Genomic DNA, 19,354 nt, shown 5'->3' on the forward strand with positions numbered 1-19,354 from the left:
TCGGACAAGTCCCTTTCCATGAAATTATGGTCGGCCGCCGAAAGCCTAGGCAATGTGATATCAGTGAGCACCTGGCGGGAGTCCTCGATAGGGTAGGGGGCTGCCGAAGTATAGACAACCTGATAGTGGGCCACGAAGCAGTCCGCAATTGGTTGCGGGTGAGATAGGGAAGTACCCTCCCGTCCTCGAAGTTCAGGCACCAGCCGGCTTGCCCATTCTTTCTTGTCCAACCAGGCCAAAAGTATCCCGGCCTTGTTGCCCACCTCATACAGACGCCCCTGAACCGCTCTCCCGGTGGCCTTAGCCTGGTCATTCGCAAGCGCCCTAAATTCCTGCTGTTTAAGTTTGAGAATGTGGAGCTTGTCTGGTGTGACCGCTACATTTAGATCTGGTTCCAGTTTTCCCACCTCTTCCTCCAGCGCTATCAACTCCTTGCGTTGTTCCTTCTTCTTCCTAGATATTAAGGAAAGGGCCTGACCCCGTATCACTGCCTTAAATGCCTCCCAGAGCATCTGCGGGGATTCCACCGAGCCTTCATTCTCGTTGAAATAGCTATCCATGGCCCCACAAAGTTCCCGGCGAACATGCAGATCACGAAAATACCATGGATTGATGGGGGCGACTCGCCCCTGTTGCTGGTGGCCTAGCACCACCTGGAGCCAGACCGGTGAGTGATCCGAAATGCCCCTAGCCAGATGCCTTACCTCTCAGACATGGGCAATTTGGGAGGCAGGTACCAGAAAGTAGTCGATTCGCGGTAGACTCCCATGCGCCCCGGAGTGGAAGGTATAGTGTAAAGCATCGGGGTGAAAGACCCTCCATACATCCACCAACCCCAAGGATTCCAGGAAGTCCGGCAGACAGCAGTGCGAGCGGGGGAAAGCCCGGGGGGATGTCAGTCCAGGTCCCCAGAAACCACCGAATTCAAGTCCCCTCCCAGCACCAAGAGACCCTCTGGGATCTCCAAGAGCAGCGTACCCAAGTCCCTGAACGTGGTTGCCTGGAGGCCCGGGGGTACATAGACCGACAGAAAGGTAATCGGGTGGCCCTCCCACATGCCCGAAACCCCGACATACCGTCCTCTAGTATCCGACCATGTATTCTGCACTGCAAGGGGAAAGGCCCTTTTCATCAGTATGCCAACCCCCCAGGAGCCCGTGGTAAAGCCTGCATGTGCCAATAAGACATATCCCCCTCTGTGCAGCGCCCTGCACGTGTTTCCGACCAAATGGGTTTCCTGTAGCAGAACAATGTCAGGGGCGTAACGCTTAATACCTTGAAGAACGACACTACGCTTGATTTTATCCCCCAGCCCGTTGACATTCCAACTCAACAGTTTAACCCCTCTGTCCTTCACTGGTGCCATATCGAAATATATCAAAACTTCCTGCGGTCACCCCCACTTCCCGGAGCATTGTATCAATAGCAGTCGCTGACGTAATCAAAACTTCAAACTAAACATAAAACACTCCCACCCAACTACCCCCAACCCCACTGCCCTGCCCTCTGGGCTTAGAACTGCCCATGAAAAACTTGTAGAGTGCCTGTCGCCCTAGAAACTGTTCAAAAGAGAAAGAAAAAACCCCAGAGGTGGGGAGGATGTGGTCCGCCCCCACCCAGCCCAGCAAATCTACTGTGTACCCATCTCACTCAAGTCATACAGGCCATGTAAGTCCACTAACCAAAAGGCAGAGGCACCCGAACCCCCCCACCTCCCCCCACCCACCACGTACTGCCAGAGGTACGAGCCAGACTCCCAGACAGGTCTGTTCTCAGGCCGATGGACTATTGTCAATGTCACCCCCACCTCGATCGGCTGGACTCCTCGCACTTCTACTCTCAATCCAGTCAGCAGCTGCCTCGGGATGTTCGAAAAACCACACTCGCCCCTCCGCCTCAACCCGGAGACGGGCAGGGAACAGCATGGAGTACTTCAGTCCCCGACCTCTGAGGACACGCTTGATCGACATGAAGGATCGTATTTGTCGCTGCACCCGTTGGGTAAAATCCGGAAAGAAGGATATGTCTGAGTTCTCAAACCGCAGGGGGGCTCCAGCTCTGGAGTTCTGAAGCATGACGTCTCTATCCCGAAAGTTCAGGACTTGCGCCAACATGGGCCGCGGGGGAGCCGCCTGGCTTGGGACGGCTGCCCGGGATCCTGTGGGCATGCTCGACAACAAAGAACTTACTGAGGCCTTTGGGTTGCAAGCGGTTGAGAATTAGGTCCTCCACAAAAAGGTCCGGCGTTTGTCCCTCAGAGTTTTCCGGAACCCCAAGAATGCGTATGTTATTGCGACGCAGGCGACCTTCATAATCGTCCAACTTGAGGGCTGCGAAGGTACGGAAGTCCTGCAGTTCCTTGACCGCCCCCTGGAGTTGTGAGACATCATCCACTAAGCTAGCTGTCGTAATTTCCACTTGCTTGACCTTTTCATTTAGTTTGCCCATATCCGCCCTAATGAGGTTGACATCTATAGCCACAGTGTCCAGAGAAGTCTTGACCCCAGTGATGATGGCCAAAACAGAGATTTCTTGCTCCTCCTCACCCGGTCCTCCGGAGCCTGAATCTCTGGACTCACGGGTCTGTTGTGCGTCTTTAGGGACAGTATAGCGATCCAGTTTGTTTGATTGCTTGCTCTTGGATCCACGCGGTCCCGTGGTCTTGACGCGATCCATTGCGGCCCGCACTAGCACACACCAACCAGCCAACTCCAGAGGGGTGGCGAGGGTTCGCCAGAAATAGCGCAAAGCCGTTCAACACAGGCACACAGGGGTGGCAGGGGCGAGGCAAGCAAAGAATGGACGACACCGTTGGGAATGCGCCCCCACCAATAACCACCGCACAGCCCGTGCACCCACCTGGCAAGCTGCTCTGTGTTCCACTTCTCCTCCACCATGCCCCCGCCTGGCTCGGTCCTCCTCGCTGCCCCCTGGCCCAGCCGATCCCGGACGCTGAAGTCCACTGCTCCGTAATGTTTCCTCCAGTGGGGGTCACGGGAGCACGCTCCAGTCTATGCTCTAGGTACGGGCCTCTGCTGGCCCGGGCTGGAAGGATGCAGATTCAGCAGGCCTCTCCACAGGACCCGGGCAGATTTGTGCACCGTCAGAATGAAAGGGGGGAGGAGCCCCCAACCCAGGCCCCACACTGTCCACCGGCCCCAGTCCAACTGAGCCCGCTCCGTACCCCCAGTGCAAGCAGCACCACAAATCCTGCTGGTAATATATAATTAGCACTCCAGGTCCTATTCGGCTGCACCAATGTTGTGGCTCCTCGTGCCCCACAGCCCGGGACCAACAGGCCAGACGGGGGCGGGGGGGGGGAGTAAATAGACTGAACAGGGTGCGTCACGGGACAGAGCTTGCCAGACCAGTGCTCCGCAGCCCACCGATCACACAGTCAAGAGCACAGCTGCGCGCCAAGTCCGCGCTTTGCCCCCGCAATGGAGGAGCACCACCACTAGCAACTCACCGGGGGGGGGGGGGGGCAGGCAGCAGGGAGCGTGTGCCAAAAAAGTTCGAGCGGACCCCAGTTCTCCTGGGGGCAGACAGGTCCACATCCGTTGTGATGATAGCGGGAGGCTGATAAAGTCAGGGACGCTCAGCCGCCATCTTGCATATCTCGGCAGGCGTGCCCTGCATCACCTCTGCAGCTTGCTTCTACCCTCCACTGGAGCTCCGACGAGGCTCCAAGTGCTCCTTCACCACCACCTCCGTGGACACACGCAGTAGTCTCCGTGGCGGCCGCCACCTCGGGTGCCCCCACGCCCGCCTACAAGCCGTTGGGCCACCGCCAGATCATAGAGGGCCGGACGGAGCTCCTCAATCGCCCGGGCCCAGCACTGTGGGTCGCGGCTTCAGGCCTTGCCATGGTCCGTTCTTCCGGAGGCGATTCCTCCGCTACTGGGCACCTCTCGAGCACCGGAACAGGTGGGATGGGCTCTGCCCGCGTTCCGATGTCTGAAATCGTTGCTGGGCAATACGGATCAATACTCAGGAAAGTCGTGGGCTAGGTAGGATGCCGGAGCTCCCTCACAGCACGGCCATCTTCAGACGGTGCTTGGCCACGTCCCCCCAGGGCTGCTATTTTTGACCTACTCCTGAAACGCCTTGTGAATTCATGGAAGTCATAAATATTCACTAATGCAAGAACATATACCATAGGTGCAATTTTGTGACTTTCTTTAAGAATTGGGCCTCTAATTTGGTCTGGAGTTAACCAAGACCTTTTGTTTTTATTACAATTCTCTATCTCTATCCATCGACGGGTTTCTGCTCATTCACAAGGAGCATATTGCCACACAGTGTCAGAGACTACTGTGTCAATCTGTGTTTTTGAGATCAAAATATAATATTCCTTTTTGCCAATGTTTGTTATAATGCTTCAAAGAAATGTAGCCTACAATTCTGCTGTAGTTTAGAAAAGGTTTTTTTTTCCTAGCTGTATTTTGTTTTTAACATTTTATTTTGAAAGCAAATGATCATCTTTGTTTCTTTCAAGCTTTTGCAGATATTTGCATGTAATAAGAAAGCATTCTAGTAGCATTTTCTGTAGCCTCATATTGTTGTCAGTAGTCAGTCTGAGCTTACAACATTTCCTAAGAACACTCACCCTAATAAGAAATGCTTTGTATTAATGAACCATAGATACAAGTTTGAACAACTTTAACATATAGACACAAATATTACCTTAACTGCAGACAATGCCCTATCCTGATTCATAATGTGGTACTATAAACTGGCAGCCAAAGGGTTTGTACTGCAGTGGGTTGGGCCTACTTTTCCCAAGGACAAAATAAACTTGAAAATCTGTAGTCTTTGAACCCAAACAATATGTCCAGGGAGTCGCACTATAGGAATTTACCACCCCTGGGTGGCATGGGTTAAAATGAGACTACTTCTAATTTTTTTTATATTGTGTTGTTTTACTGAAGCTTTTGCTGTCTCTAAGCTTCAAAAGTATAAAGTGAGACTTCAGTTCCTTATGCAATTGACATATGTCTCCTTTAAGTCTGGGATGTAAGTGGAAGGGTTTTTAGGAGTGTAGAGACTTGGATATATAGGGATCTCATGCCAAACTTGTATATATGGCTGGGTACAAGGACATTAAGTAAAGGAAGTTCAACCTCAAGCATGTGGTTTACCGAAAGAACTGAAGGTATAAAGTGTTGACCTGCCTTTTGATTTGGGCATACGGTCTTGAATTGTGTTCAGTGTCAGGCTTTATGGATAGGTTTGTTGTAACTTGCTTAAAATTATCTACGCAGCATGGGTTGTGTTCTGCTAAGCTTGGGACTATCATATTAAGGCAACCCACTGTAGAAAGAATTCCAGTAGTCCTGGTGAGATATTGCTGTCTCTCACGCTCTTTGTTGAATCCTTGTAATTAAGATAAAAATACTTCCCTCAAATTCAACATCGGAGTAGGTCTGTTAGCTCTTATGTGCTGATTTTATTTTTATTTGTAAATTCAGCCCATCTCTGTCAAAATTATTTGCGGAAGCAAAGATTCCATATGCTCACTCCTCTATGGCCAGGACCATGGAATTCCTTGACATCAAATTGTATTACTCAGCGTCTTTAAGTACTAGAATTATTTTCGACATTTATTAGCGTAATACTCAATCTTACGCTTTCAAGAAACATATTCTATTTAAATTTAGTCTCCCAACATATTTAATAAAGGTAAGAACACTCAGGCATTCATCTACTTTCTGGAGATTTATAGCTACCAGTGTCACCAGATATACACCAATCCCCTATATTCTCTCCGCTTTGACGAATACTAGTGATTGAAACTAGCAACTTATTTGTTTCCTGTGATCAAATCACGAAGAGGAAGACCAAGGGGTGTCTAACAGTCTGGCTTTCTCAAAACTTCGATATTTTAAGATACAAACATTAAATATTTGATGATAACATGCAACATTCAGCATTGATAAGTGAATACTTAATATTGGGCATTTTCAATGTGTACTTTCCACCTGTTAATGGTACTCCCCAACATTTAATGATCTACTCACTCAAGGAGACCATAATATCAGTTATGTATGAAACCACCTCTGTCCAACAAGAACTGAAGATAATATTGATTTGTGGTGACCTAAATATTTTCCTCCCCTTCCCCCCCAACCCTCGTAACAATTTCCAGAGTAAGAAATAATGTCTGAAGATGTCTTATGGAGCGTGCCGGGAATAGAGATAAATTGCTACAAAGATACGTATTGGGCAAAAGACTGGCCATCTTAATGTCATCAAACGCTCTTCGTACCTTAAACAAGCACACGATTTCTGATACTCCGGCGGCCATGTCTTACTGCGCAGAGAAATGGTTGTTAAGAGTATATGGCTTTTATGAGTGTAGGGATCTTGTGTCCAACTTGTATATGAGTGGGTAAAATACCCTTCATACCTTAAAGGGTGTCACAATTTCTCGTTTTCCAGCAAACATGTCTTACTCCACCAATAGAGGGTTTTTAAGAGTGTATAGTCTTGAGTGTTATTGGGATCTCCTCCTAAACTCTCTCATAGAGAGAACCTCTAGTCTAATTGATTATATCATAATCAACCTGGAAGCATGACATATCATCTCAGACATGAGAATCAGTAAGCTAATCGAAAGCGGCCATGACCCCTTAGTAGCAGCTCTCCATATTCGCTACTGAAACCAAAGCATTCTGAAAACTACTTGGGCCCCAAAGAGAGGCAGATTAAAACTTAAACCAACCTGTAAAGCCTCCTGGGAGAGCACCGTAATGGTGCAGTGGGAGATGGCACCCAAGAACAAAAAGCGGAGCTCTGGAACCTGAAGAACTGTGAACTTAGAACTGGGCAGGCAGTAAGACCAAAGGAACGGTTTAGGGGTTCGAGCACATGCTCGCACTTACTTCCAAAATGGGATGCAAATTAAGCGCTAGTCCAAGCATCAAATTGAAAGCTAATCTAAACAGTAGATTTGGCGAGACGACGCTCGAGTGCTTACACTCGAATGCCTTCCTCGGAAGAAGCTGCTTTCTTGTGTACTTGGGTATAGGTACAGAATACAAGCACCTAATTAAATGAAAAAAGGCCCAACTAAAAAATACCTCATGGAGTTAGCCATTAAGGAGAAAAACACTAATAGATTCTGGGATTTGGGACAGTGGGCCTTTGAGGCCCCCCAAAAGTAACATGTAATCGAGGATAAATTGTGTGACCGGAGCAAATCATTTTTCCTCCATGTACCAAAGAAGGGACATCAATGCGATGGCAACGGAGTATAGAGCGGCGTCTCCCCCAAATAATTTCAATTCAACACAGAGGCTGCACAACTCTCCTCGCTTTGCTCCTGCCTCTAATCCCATGAACAAGCTTTAATTCTTTCCTGCCATGAATCTCCTGAATTTACTGAAGAAGTTGTTCAAGGGATGAGTCTAAGCCAGTATCCCAGAAAGGCTCCCAGCACAGACAACCTGTCCTCCGATGTCTTCAGGAACGATCTATTCACTTGGGTCTTTGTGCTAATGACGGGATTCCATGCCGTTTGGGACATCATGAAACCGCAGCATCATGGCCAAATGCCATCATATTTGCAATCCATAAAAAATGCCTAGACTGCGATCCCGCAAGTTGCAGGCTAATTTCCTTGGTAGACGCTGCTGGCAATATTTATGGGAAACTGCTGTTAAATCACTTGCTGTATTGGGTGAAACACAGTGAGGTGCCATCTTACTGTTAACCTAGTTTTTAAAAGAGTCTAGTTACAATTGGCAGGGCAGTGAGTCTTTACCTGGTGTGCGTAAATTTCACTTTGATTAGGAATTCCCATCTATATATTGTCTTTGTAGACCTCAAATCACTTTGACTCCGTGGACAGGTCCTTTCTATTGGCATCATTAAGAGAGTAGGGTGCCCCTGATAAAACATCTGCCTTACGGTGCCTATACTAAAGGAATACAGCAAGAGTTTGCTGTGGCAAAAGGGATGAGTATTCTCCCTAGATAAAATTGATCAAGGAGTGTGACAAGGTTGCGTGCTTGCACCCTTGCTTTTTAATTTCTTCATTAATAATATGGGCTAAACCCTCATGGATAGGATTCTTGATATTCCGAAATGAGGTTGTGTGAAACAGCCAATATTACTTATCGCTGACAATTCGATCCTCTTGTCTCTAACAGAACAATCAATGTATCAGTTACTCTTGGGCTTAGAGAAAATATAGTACCAACAAAAGACTGACAATCGACACCGCCAAAAGAAGTTAGGAGTGATGTTCAGAATCCATGGAGTAAACCTAGAAAGAGTCAAATACTTTAACTACCTGCACATACGATTTGATGAAGATCTGACTAGGTCAGCCCAGGCCTGTAAGAGCAAGACTGCGATGAGCCAATGTAGTGGCGCGATTATTTGCTTTGATAATAAGGTCAGAAGAAGGATCCATGAGCCAGTTATTAGCATCTACAAAGCCATGTCGAATGCATCTAATGGGGCTGAATAATGGAGGTTTAAGCCCTGCTGTAGACTAAAAGTAACAGAGAATAAATTCCTACGCCACATACTACATCTAAGACCTGGAACACAAATGGCGGCACTAAAGGCAGAGTTGAGTCGTCCTGTGATAGAACTCCTACCATCAATCCCATTCTCAGTTGGATCACAGTGTGGTCCTGTAAGAGTGTAATAAGCTAGAGAGTAGCTCTTTCAGACATCATAGCTAATAGAGGCTCCAATCAGCTGCCTTGGCTGGATCATATTGCCACCACCTTAAAAAACATAGAATTACTTGACTTTTGGTTTAACCCTACCACATTGTCTCAGCACAGTGCAAATATCAGAAAGAAGTTATATCTATATTACACCACAATACAATGAGCCCTAAAGAGAGGCAGTTTGGCTAAGAACTACTTTGAATTCAAGTAAGCACGATCTCTGTACTTGAAATTTCAGCTGGGCACCTTGCCATTACTGGTTTACACTAGCAAATGGACCAATGGCCCAACTTGTATGGAGCGGTGACCATGTAAGATGGGAGTTCAATAGACTGTTCAACATTTTATGCTTTTATGTTCCCGTACGCTAGAGATAAAAAGGCAGATTCCTTGTCCACTGCTTTTGACCTATAATGTTAGGTGGCCCCTCTGTCTTCGAACTGACATATAAATCCTACCTAAGAGGGTGGCCCTCTACATCTCTCCGGCACGGAAATTCACTAGATCTAACTGTCCGTCTTAATCTTTTCTCATCATGAGACCTGGGCAGTACTAATAGATATTAATCAAAACTTGCATGCTAGTGCTTTTATGGTCTGGCATGACAGCACAGCTGTTGCCAGACTAAAATATGAGCATTACTAAAGAGTGTCTTTGACTCTGCCCATGTGTTGGGAACTACGCGCATATGTTTTGTTTGGGGAGAAGTTGTGTGCTTCCCAAAAAACATTCTTGCCCTCCGCGCAGCTGTGATCATTTTGGTTATCCAGCTGCTTGAGTTGGACTTTTAGGGGCACACATTTGACACTGTAATGCTGTTAAAGTAGCTTAGATAACTAGATGATGTTGTTTTTCTCGTGCAGCAGCATAGATGGGAGGAAGGCACTCATTAACCTACACGAATTTTAGGTGTAGCTTGACATTTGAACTATTAACATACATCAATATTATTTTACCGTTCTTTGCATCTACACAAATACATATTATTTTCCAAACTATTTACTTGTAATGCTTTAAATGACTATACAACATACGTTCAAAGCCAGACTTATTGGCATTGCCAATGCTTGCAAAATTTGCACTTTGCTATACTTGCACTGGTTAATTATAATGTTTTTAAGTTTCATTGTCTTGTATTTTTGTATGCCCCAGGGTTGAATCAAATAAATAGTTCTGTTTTATTCTGTTTTGTGTGAGACTTGAAAGATTCTTGCTAGCAAGGACATGATTGGATCCTTAAACATTCCCCTTAGATATATGGATACCATATTTTCTCATCTTTCACTGCCAATGCACAGTCAGTCAAGCAAGTGGATGTACACATAATAGTATAACACGTTCGGAACAAAGGTAGGTGTTTAAATGGAGCAGTAGGGTACTTTGCTGGGATGCAAATTCTCCATTAGGATTTGTTCAAACCAATTGTGTTATTCCCCTCAATTTTCTGGACTATTAAAAGTTGTCAAGATTTTATGCGCCTGTATTTTATACATTTGCTAATATCTAGAAGTGTATGTTAACTGTATAATGAAAAATAAAAGTGTTTTACATGCCAGGAATCAAAGCTAGCCAACAACCCTCTTTTACTGTTCGTTTTGAGGCGTGGGAAATTGATGAATTTATCCTGTCATATGGTTGCATTTACAGTTTCTTCTCCACTGGATATGTGCCAATATGGAGTTGTATGCTTTCCACTTTTGTACAGTTAAACTGATGGCAATGATTTGGAAATTCCTGCTTAATAGTAGGAGAGGAACAGCTGATTTTGTATTTACTGTCCGTGAAGCAAGCATCCCTGGGTGTGCAGCGGGATCGTGTCCAAAAATATTGAAACAATCGCCTTCAGATAGATATAATTTGGCTGAAAATCCGATAGATGGTAATTTAGCACAATTCATTTTTAGGGTGCCCAGAACCTGATGTGGTGGAGGAAATCTTTACATTTACGACATATTTTCTAGGTCGGTTGTTGTCAAATGTAGATTGTTGCCACTTTGGATGAATAAAGAATGCGAGACTGTCCTCTTTTTGCGAAGGTCCTTATCTGAACTGTAACATTTTCAAACTATTTTTAATTATTGTTCAACTGTGGAAAATACATTCAGATCTGTCCTGTGTGTGTACTTTTAAAGTCTCTTTTTGTCAACAAAAACATGAACAATTTAGCAGTTATTGGTGAAGTAATCTCCTGTGTCAAATCAATTTTCCACACTACAGTTATCTAGGGAATCTTGATTTTGGCTTGTGTAAATGTGGCAAACCCGTTTTTAGGTCTCGCCTAGGCAGTGCGCATGCACTGTCTCTCCGAGACATCCAGTAATCCGTATGGCGATAGTAATCCCGCCTGCTACTTTCCTGCTTCTTACAATTGGGTGAGTCTGATTTCCGGCCTCCCTATTGGCTACTGCTCCGATGCGTCACTTCCGTTTTTAACAGAAGCAACACCGACCAACTACAGTTGTATAGCGCTGTAGGGCTTTCTCAGTTTAGTTTAAGGACTACTTGTTTTTAATGTCCCCACTCCACTCGAACAACCCCCCCCCCCCATCCAAACAAATTACAAGTTCTCCTTGCGGTAATGAAATTTACCCACGGCTTGCTTTCTTCCCTCCTTTACCGCCCGCACCCCGAACCAAAGGGTTCCAGGGATGTAGGCGACTGACAGGCGCGAGGCGCAATATGAACGGGCATTTTCATTTCCATCAGCTTTGCGCGTTACTTCTAGGAAGCTACATCGGCATCATGGATTTAATGCCCATCGTCACGTATGGCTCCTAATCTCAGCCTGGCTGCTAGCGTCATGAACTTTGTGGTGGCCGGCTGCCGCTTGCCCTTTCTTGCCCATAGCACCACTGCCCAGGCGCGCAACACCCATTGCCCCCCCCCCCGTGTGTCAGCCTGGAATGAGGCAGCTTCCCGGGCACACACACAGCCGCACCTGAGTACTTCACAGGTCTTAAAAAAAACATTTGCGTATTAACGAGGCTTTGTTGTTTTTTAGACCCCCTGCATCTCCACTGACTATCGCTGGAAGAATTATCCCCCCCGAAATTTTTAGTAGCCCCCCCACCCCGAAATGTGGCTCTAGTTGCTCCTCTGCCCCAGCCCCCCCAGTCAGTGCCTCTACCGCAGGGGAGACCAGGCCCATACAACCAATGGACATTGTGCAGCAGCAGGGCCCTTGACAGTACTCTGTGCTCGCAGCCTCCTGCCCGCCCCAGCCAGGTGCACTTTAAAGAGCCGGGGGGGGGGGGGGTGCCACGGCCGGAGCACCCTGGGGCCCTCAGCATTAACAGCCATGTAACTGGTTCCAAATTTTGACCATTTACTTTACGGACGTATGTAATCTAATGCCGATCGTCGCATATGGCTCCTAATCTCAGCCTGGCTGCCAGCGTCATGAACTTTGTGGTGGGAGGCTGCCGCTTGCCCTTCCTTCCCCATAGCCCCCCAGCCCAGGCGCGCAACTCCCATTGACCCCCCCCCGTCGTGTGTGGCAGCCCGGGATAAGAAAGCTTCCCGGGCACACACATAGCCGCAGCCGTGAACTACAATACCCAGAATGCATAACATCCGACACCGAAGACCCTCGCTGAGTATTTGCTACTCTTGCTTACATACAGGGCATGTGCAGTTAAGATACACTCGCCACCGTTCTTACTGCACTCCCTACTCAGGCAATGCTCGGTGTACAGTAGCTTTGCCCACCAAGGACGCAATACACAGCACAGCATATACAGAACTGCAGCATATTGTGCCTACACAAGAGTGTGGGTTTTCTAACAAGTACTAACTGTTCAAAACGTCAGCCCAACCTGTGCTAGAAGGCACATTAACCCTCCAGGCTATTTTACAATAAGCCAAAACTCCTCAATCTTGAAGAATAACGACCACGTGCCTATGTTTTCTTTGGCGTGTGCATCTCGTGCAGGTTTTTTTGATAATTACTGCAAACCCCAAAATATAAATAACAATTTTATACTTTATAACAGCATTAGCCTTAGCTTTTACAAATGCGAGACCGATTGCATTGCAAATGCTTGTTAAGCTTGTCTTTATCCGTTGGAGTGAAAAAGGACAGTGGCCTATTGGGGCTATTTTTGTGTTCTGGTCTGAAAACAACTTCATTCAAGTAAGAACCATCTCCCGCCCCACAGGAGCCTATGGAGAAAATGTACTACAGCAGTGGTTATTGGTGTTGGGGGTTGCCCTAGTGATCAGATCTCGGACGACTTTCTAATGTGGTATGGAACAGTAACATCTTAAGGAGTTGTCCTATGATTACGCCTGTGTGAAACAGGTAACCAGGAAACTGGTAGGACTGGATCAGCAGGGCCAGAGTCCTAATTGCAATAGGCCTGAGGTTGGAATCGGTTGCACGTCAAGGCCTGAATTTTGCAAACATTGGTGATATGAGGACAACATTTTTTTTTAAAACAGCAGCGGTTATTAACTTTTTTAATTCTGTGCACCTCCATTCAATTTTTACTGGAACCCTGGGACCCCCTCTAAAGCATCACTGGAATCCAGGGACCCCCACTGAGTCATTATTGGAAGGCAGGGACACCGGCTAAGCCGTTTTGATGATTTGAACTGTAAAACAGTAAACAAATAATACATATACACAATGCTTCTCTTAAAGGCCCTGTTACTTAATCATAATGTCTTGAAAGTGAGATACCTGGAGCCAACTATGCCTGGTCAACAGTGAGCAACGTTTAATGATTTGGCTCAGCCCATTGATATTTTTGTTTCAGGGGTTATTGAAGCCTTGTACTAGGACTTTTCATAGAAGCCCATAATTATGGCCGGGAAGTCTTGTCAGTTTCATGATCTGCATGGGTAGAGTACTGCGTATGACGCAGACACTGGTTTGTTGAGTTAGCATACAACATCCATTGGGTATAATTAATCCACAGCTTAGTCGATGCCACAGATCTAGGTTACATTATTTTTAGGAGACACCCAGCCTGTCTTAATAAATCACTATCTTTTAAGCAAGGTTGTCAGCTACCCAACGATAAATCAAAGTCGCAGTACACTATTAACACTAAAGATTAATCCTAGTAAGTAATTAGTACTATAAAGTCAGTCGAGGGTTATGGTTCATGGCAGCTGAATGAAGTTGTACTGAGAGAGATCTCTGAGTATGCCAAGGACATTTCTCTTGAGTTACCACTGATGTTTTCCCATTTTAAGTGGGGAAAGAATTATTTCCAATTTAAGTTACCTGTTGATTGACTGAGAAATGCAGGTTATAAGGCTGACTTGGTGAAAAGTCGAACGCTCCACTGCCATGATTTAGTAGCAGCTCATAATTTATAATGTAAACGTCTTGGTAACACCATGTTACCTGTGTTGCGTATACTCTTCAACTTGTCGTTAAATATGCAAACCGATTTTGGAGTTTTTTTGTTTGTGAGAGGTCATGATTAATGCTTAGAGAAATTTGCTACTGAAACAAATAGACCTGATTGTACTTTTAACAGATCCAGCTCTCTGTTAAGGTCAAAACGGATGTTTAATAGAAGCTAATTTTTTGGGAGAGTATGTCTACAATACTTAATGATCTCTAAACCCCAGTGTATGAAGTGGAAAAGTAATAATTTCTTCCATGTTGTAACGCATTAGACATAACATTTTAAGGGTGACTCCCCTACTTCTTTAAGTTTCCCAGGCTCTGGGAGAAGATCCCAGCAATGAGGTCAGCAAACAACGTCTTTGCTGCCTTGTTAAACCATGCTGCTCTTCTTTTATCTTGGTTGACATTGGTTCAAATGGGGAAGTTAGCCTGATGCTCTCATAGGCAGGCCGGTTAGGGAGGGAGCACATTTTCCACAGAATACCTCCTTTTCCCTGTTCAACCCCACATTCCCCATTTAGCCCATTGCGCTCTCTATCTAGAGTAATCACGTGGGGTATAAATCTGCAAGAAGTGGACGCGGTTATTGTGTCCCTGTCTCACTTTGACACTTAGCATCACCATCTCAGGACATTGACAGCTTGAACAATGGTCCCTGAAGTTCCTTTGATATATGTATTAATTTGGAGTGTGTTTAGGGTTCTCATTTGCAACCAGCTCTATTTTCTTTAAAGATGACGGTGTTGGCAGCATGTATTGGAATTAGACTGCATACATACGTACAGAAAAGGGCTTCGTCTACATTTTTCCATTGAGTTGCATGAAAAGTTGTGCATCTAGTAAACGTTCAGCAACATAATTATTAAAACATAAAGACTAATATTTAGGAATCTATATTTGTAGAGATTAATTTCTGATACTTTTACTCTAGATATTTTTTTAGAAATTGATTATTTGAAGGAGTCTAACTTGTCTCTCTTGCCTCTTACCGTAAATGTGTTGTTCCAAGTGCAAATAATTCTGATTTATCACACAAATTCAATGTTTAATTTAAATGGTGTCCCTGTCCTGTTAAACATAGGTAGTTTCTCCCTTCAGACATGTGTTACCATTATTATGTTAAAGTCTCTGTTTGTGTGACTGTTTTAATTTGGTGTATTTTTTTGGGCAGGTTCCAAAATGACACCCATGGAGATGCGAACCTCACATTGCTCACCACCCTGGCTATTACTGCGAAACTTGTGCTTCCAACTCCTGCAAAGCCCATCCTCCCAGTGCAGACTGGAGTTGAAGCTCAGCAAGAGGAGCAATCCAGTGGCATGTCAATTTTCTTCAGTTTGCTGGTTTTATGTAAGTGCTGCATGTACAGAATATGCGACATTCATTGAAGCACGTGGTTTGTTAGCCAGCTTTAACTGCTCTGCACTATAATATGATATGATATACTGTATTTGTAAAGCCCAGGCATCCACTGCAGGGAAGTGGGTTCTTGGCACCTAGGACTATTAATGTGCCTCAAATCTCTGGATATGCTTTTTGAAAGAAACGTTTGATTCACCAGATGCTATGATTGTTTTCTTTTTGTCTTAGTTCCAGTGTTACTGTACTGTACATGTTTGCTGCATTTACTGAAAATGAGTTCTTCCCCTAATCCACCCTATGTAACCTCCTAATACTAAGTAGGCATTTTTCTACAGTGGAAAACACCGTCTTGGTAACCCGAGATCTGTTTGAACATTCAGGTGGGGTGGTATAATAATCATCAGAGCTTGGACATGCTTTGGAAACCTAAAGAATGTAATGATCTTCTTCAGAAATTCAGGTGGTAAAATCCAGTGTTTGCCTCATTTGCAACTTAATGACGTAAAGCAAGCTCAATGTCCAACCGCTTTCCTAAGCACTTCATTTTCCCAGAGAATACTGACCAGGTTTTGTCAACTGAATGATGACAAGCCATTGTTATCTCTTGGTAGCTCAAGTTCTATGCATTTTGTTTAGCAGTAGGAGGAGCCCCAGTCACCTTATGTCAGTTTTACTAATGTTACGTTTGAGGTGATTGGTGGCTATCCATATATAAATACACTGCAAATGAGTAGTAAATGTGGTCTTTTCCTTTGGTGAATCAACCTTGAGCCATCTGTGTCCTTCCGGTATGTAATGCTGAAAGAAAAGAATAGCACTATCAGAGGAATATGGCAGATGTTGAACAGTGATGTCTAACTGCGAAATGCTGCCGAACAGATGTTTCCAATTTGACAACAATGAAGCCAGCTCCTCTCAATCTGTACTTCCCTTCAGGAACGATGCAATTAAGGAGTGTGCATTTTTTTAATCCGTTCACTCCTTGAGTGCCTCAGCGTGGTACCCTGGTCAGGGAGGTTGAAGGCAGTTGAAAGATCCAAAAGCATGTAGCCGTCTTCCTCTATCCAATGCTAGTCACCTCTAATGTTTTCCTAAACAGAAAGCTTAAATGCGTCTTACAAAGTTTTTCTTAAGTGATTAAAAATCTTAGAGGAACTTCCCCTATTGTCCGGTAATATGACAAAGAATATAGAAATAATTTAAGTCAGACCAGTAGTAAGAGCCCTGCTATTTACTGAGATGTGACAAGTAAGCATCATAGAAAAAGGAGGTTGTAATGGAAGAAATTAATGCCATAGCTCTTCAGATATATAGGAGAATATATTGCCAAACTGGTGGGGTGTAATAGTTCTTTAAATTCAGGTTAGTGGTACCACAGCAACTCTTCACAGGGACTATATGATGGGTTTATAAGGAACTCCTGATATAATCCCTAATATTTTATTTTTTTTAAACTACCAGCATTGTTTCATCTTGTAATGGCAGGCCCATAAAATGTCCTTTCTATCCAGTGAGCCTTGAGAAAACTGCTTTCTGCACAACCTTTTCTACATTTTGTTCTTCAATACGTTTTGAAAACAAAATTAGACAATATGTCACATGCTCTAAAGTAGATATTGTTGTTAAAGGTGCAGTAACATTTAAAAAATATATATTTATAATGCAAACCTTATGAAGACAAACATCTGAATACTGCGGCCATGGCGAGGCACCCCATCAGCATACTGCAACATTGAAGGTGACACACGTCAGCCTACTGAAATGTGGGAATGACACGCACCAATGAACTATAACAGTGGGAATTTCACTCAAAAACATACTGCAATCCTAAAAAACATGGGAGGTATCTCCCATCATAAGTGTCTCTGGTGACTAGCACTTAAAAAACAGTGAGCAATCCCAGTTCACTCCATTGGGGCCCGAACGAGGTTCTTCATCTTGACAAAATTTGCATTGGTAAAGCAAAAAAAGGGCTCAGCTCTGAAACTTGTTGGCTTTGTCAATGCTTTTTTCCTCCCTCCTCAATGGCCACTGCAAATGTGCATGTGCCAACTGTGGCCATCTGTAAGTACATTTGATATTTTGTGAGACACTTGTTTAAAGAAGTCCGCTGTGGATGCATTTAAACAAAACACACTTGAGTTCTAAATCCTCCTGCATGAGACAAAAACAAGAATAGGGTGGAACGCTTTCTAACTGCAAGCATAGAAGTGAGATGGACATCGAAGCCACCTAATCATAAGCAAGGGCATATGTTAATATGTTGGAAATAATAGATCACCAACAAACAGGTAAATGCATTTGTAGCTAAGACTTAACAATTAAAGTAAATAGTTCATTTACTTCACAGTTGCCTTTCATATTTGCTAAAATTTTGTATGGGTAATACCTACAGGGACTCATGATATTTCCAATACTTTCATTCTGTGTCAATCGAATACAGCATGGTGTATCGTTTTTGGTAGAACTCCCACATTAATACATTGAATCAGTGAGGGATAAAAAACCTTTATTAGAGCAAATTTGCCAGCTATTGAAAGCAAGCTGTGTATTACATTTGACATGTTCTTTTATCATTTTTCCTGAAAACCAGGAGCCATTGAGTTGATTGATTATGTACTGTTGATGTGAATGTGCTTTTAACCAGTAAAATGCTGGATACTACTTACCATATCTCAATGGAAAATCCTGAAGATTGAGGAACATGAGTGGACTTTTGTGTGTTTATCACCAAACCCAGCAACTCCAGTAAGTCTATGGTCATCTGTAACTGAATGGAGAGAGATTTCGGGCATTGGCGCATAATTAGATGTCATCGAAGTAGACGATCAGGTGCACTCCCCGTGACCACCGGAATTAAACCACTGGTCTCATTAGTTTGGTGAATAACCATGGGGCGGATGATAGCCCGAGAGAAAGGTAAGTGAATTCAAACACTTGAGATTTTCAACGGAATTTCAAGATCGGAACTGCCAGATAGGCGTCTTTGAGGTTCATCCAATCTGACTTCAAGAGGAGGTCTCTGAGGAGATGCATCTCCTCCTTTTTGAAATGGTGGTAGAGTAGCCACCCATTGAATTCCTTCAGATTGATAACCGGACGTTGACCACCATCCCTTTTCTCCACCAGGAAGAGGTTGCTGAGGAAACCATTGGGGTGCACCGTCGTGGGAATGATGGCCCTTTTCTCTAACAGACTTGCTATCTCCAGGTCTATCAGGGTTTGTTGCTCTTGTGAGAAGGCCAGAGGTCTGGGATTGCAAAGCTGGATGAGGGGTCCCATAAATTTCTATGTGAAACCTTCGTACAGTCTGAAGGGCCCACACATCTGCGGAAAGCGCCTCCCAGTTCGCCAAGAATGCTGCCAAACGGCCCCTAAGACTTGTGTCCTCACCTTGTGAATTGCCTTAGTTAGTATTGCCTCTGGCACCTCCCCTGGATTCTCTGCGGCAGGCGTAGGGCCGGGTTGGGTAGAAGTTCCCGAACTTGGTGGAGTCCTGATACTGGCCCAACGGGTGTATTCCCCTCTGGAGGCATGTTGAAAGGAGTGGCCGGTCAAGCGCCTCCTGTCTCGGCTGCCGTTGGCAAAAACACGGGGGTAAATGCTCTCTTTATAGAGCTCTGGGCTTTGTCCAAGGAATTAAAGATGTTGACAAATTTCCCCAGCTCATGTACGAAAGGGTACCCAAAAGGTTGCCCTGGGCGACTGTACCTGCCTCTGAGGTAGAAAGGTCCCCTAGCTTGGGGTGGATCTTAATTAGTAATGACCTGCGCCGTTCGGTAGAAATTGCGCAATTTGCGTTTCCCAGAAAAATAATTTCCCTCTGAGGCCAACTTGACAGGGCGTTGGTGGAGATCAGTGAGCCGGAGGCTTTTGTGTCCTCTGCTGTATCCATGATCTTCGCTACGGGTCCTGCCACATCCAAGTGTTTATCCTGGCAGGA

The 19,354-nt window shown here is 45.0% G+C and overlaps 1 protein-coding gene across 1 annotated transcript in view; it reads left to right on the forward strand.

The window, feature by feature from the left end:
* The window catches only part of SLC9A8 (solute carrier family 9 member A8), a 489,369-nt gene that overhangs the window by 68,972 nt on the left and 401,043 nt on the right, over positions 1-19,354 (forward strand). The window contains exon 2 of the mRNA XM_085619441.1: positions 15,221-15,399. Within this exon, the coding sequence (XP_085475567.1) occupies positions 15,221-15,399 (179 nt within the window). The remainder of the gene's footprint in view (positions 1-15,220; positions 15,400-19,354) is intronic.

The sequence above is a fragment of the Triturus cristatus genome, chromosome 7, assembly GCF_964204655.1.
Source record: "Triturus cristatus chromosome 7, aTriCri1.1, whole genome shotgun sequence".
Classification (NCBI taxonomy): Eukaryota; Metazoa; Chordata; class Amphibia; order Caudata; family Salamandridae; genus Triturus; species Triturus cristatus.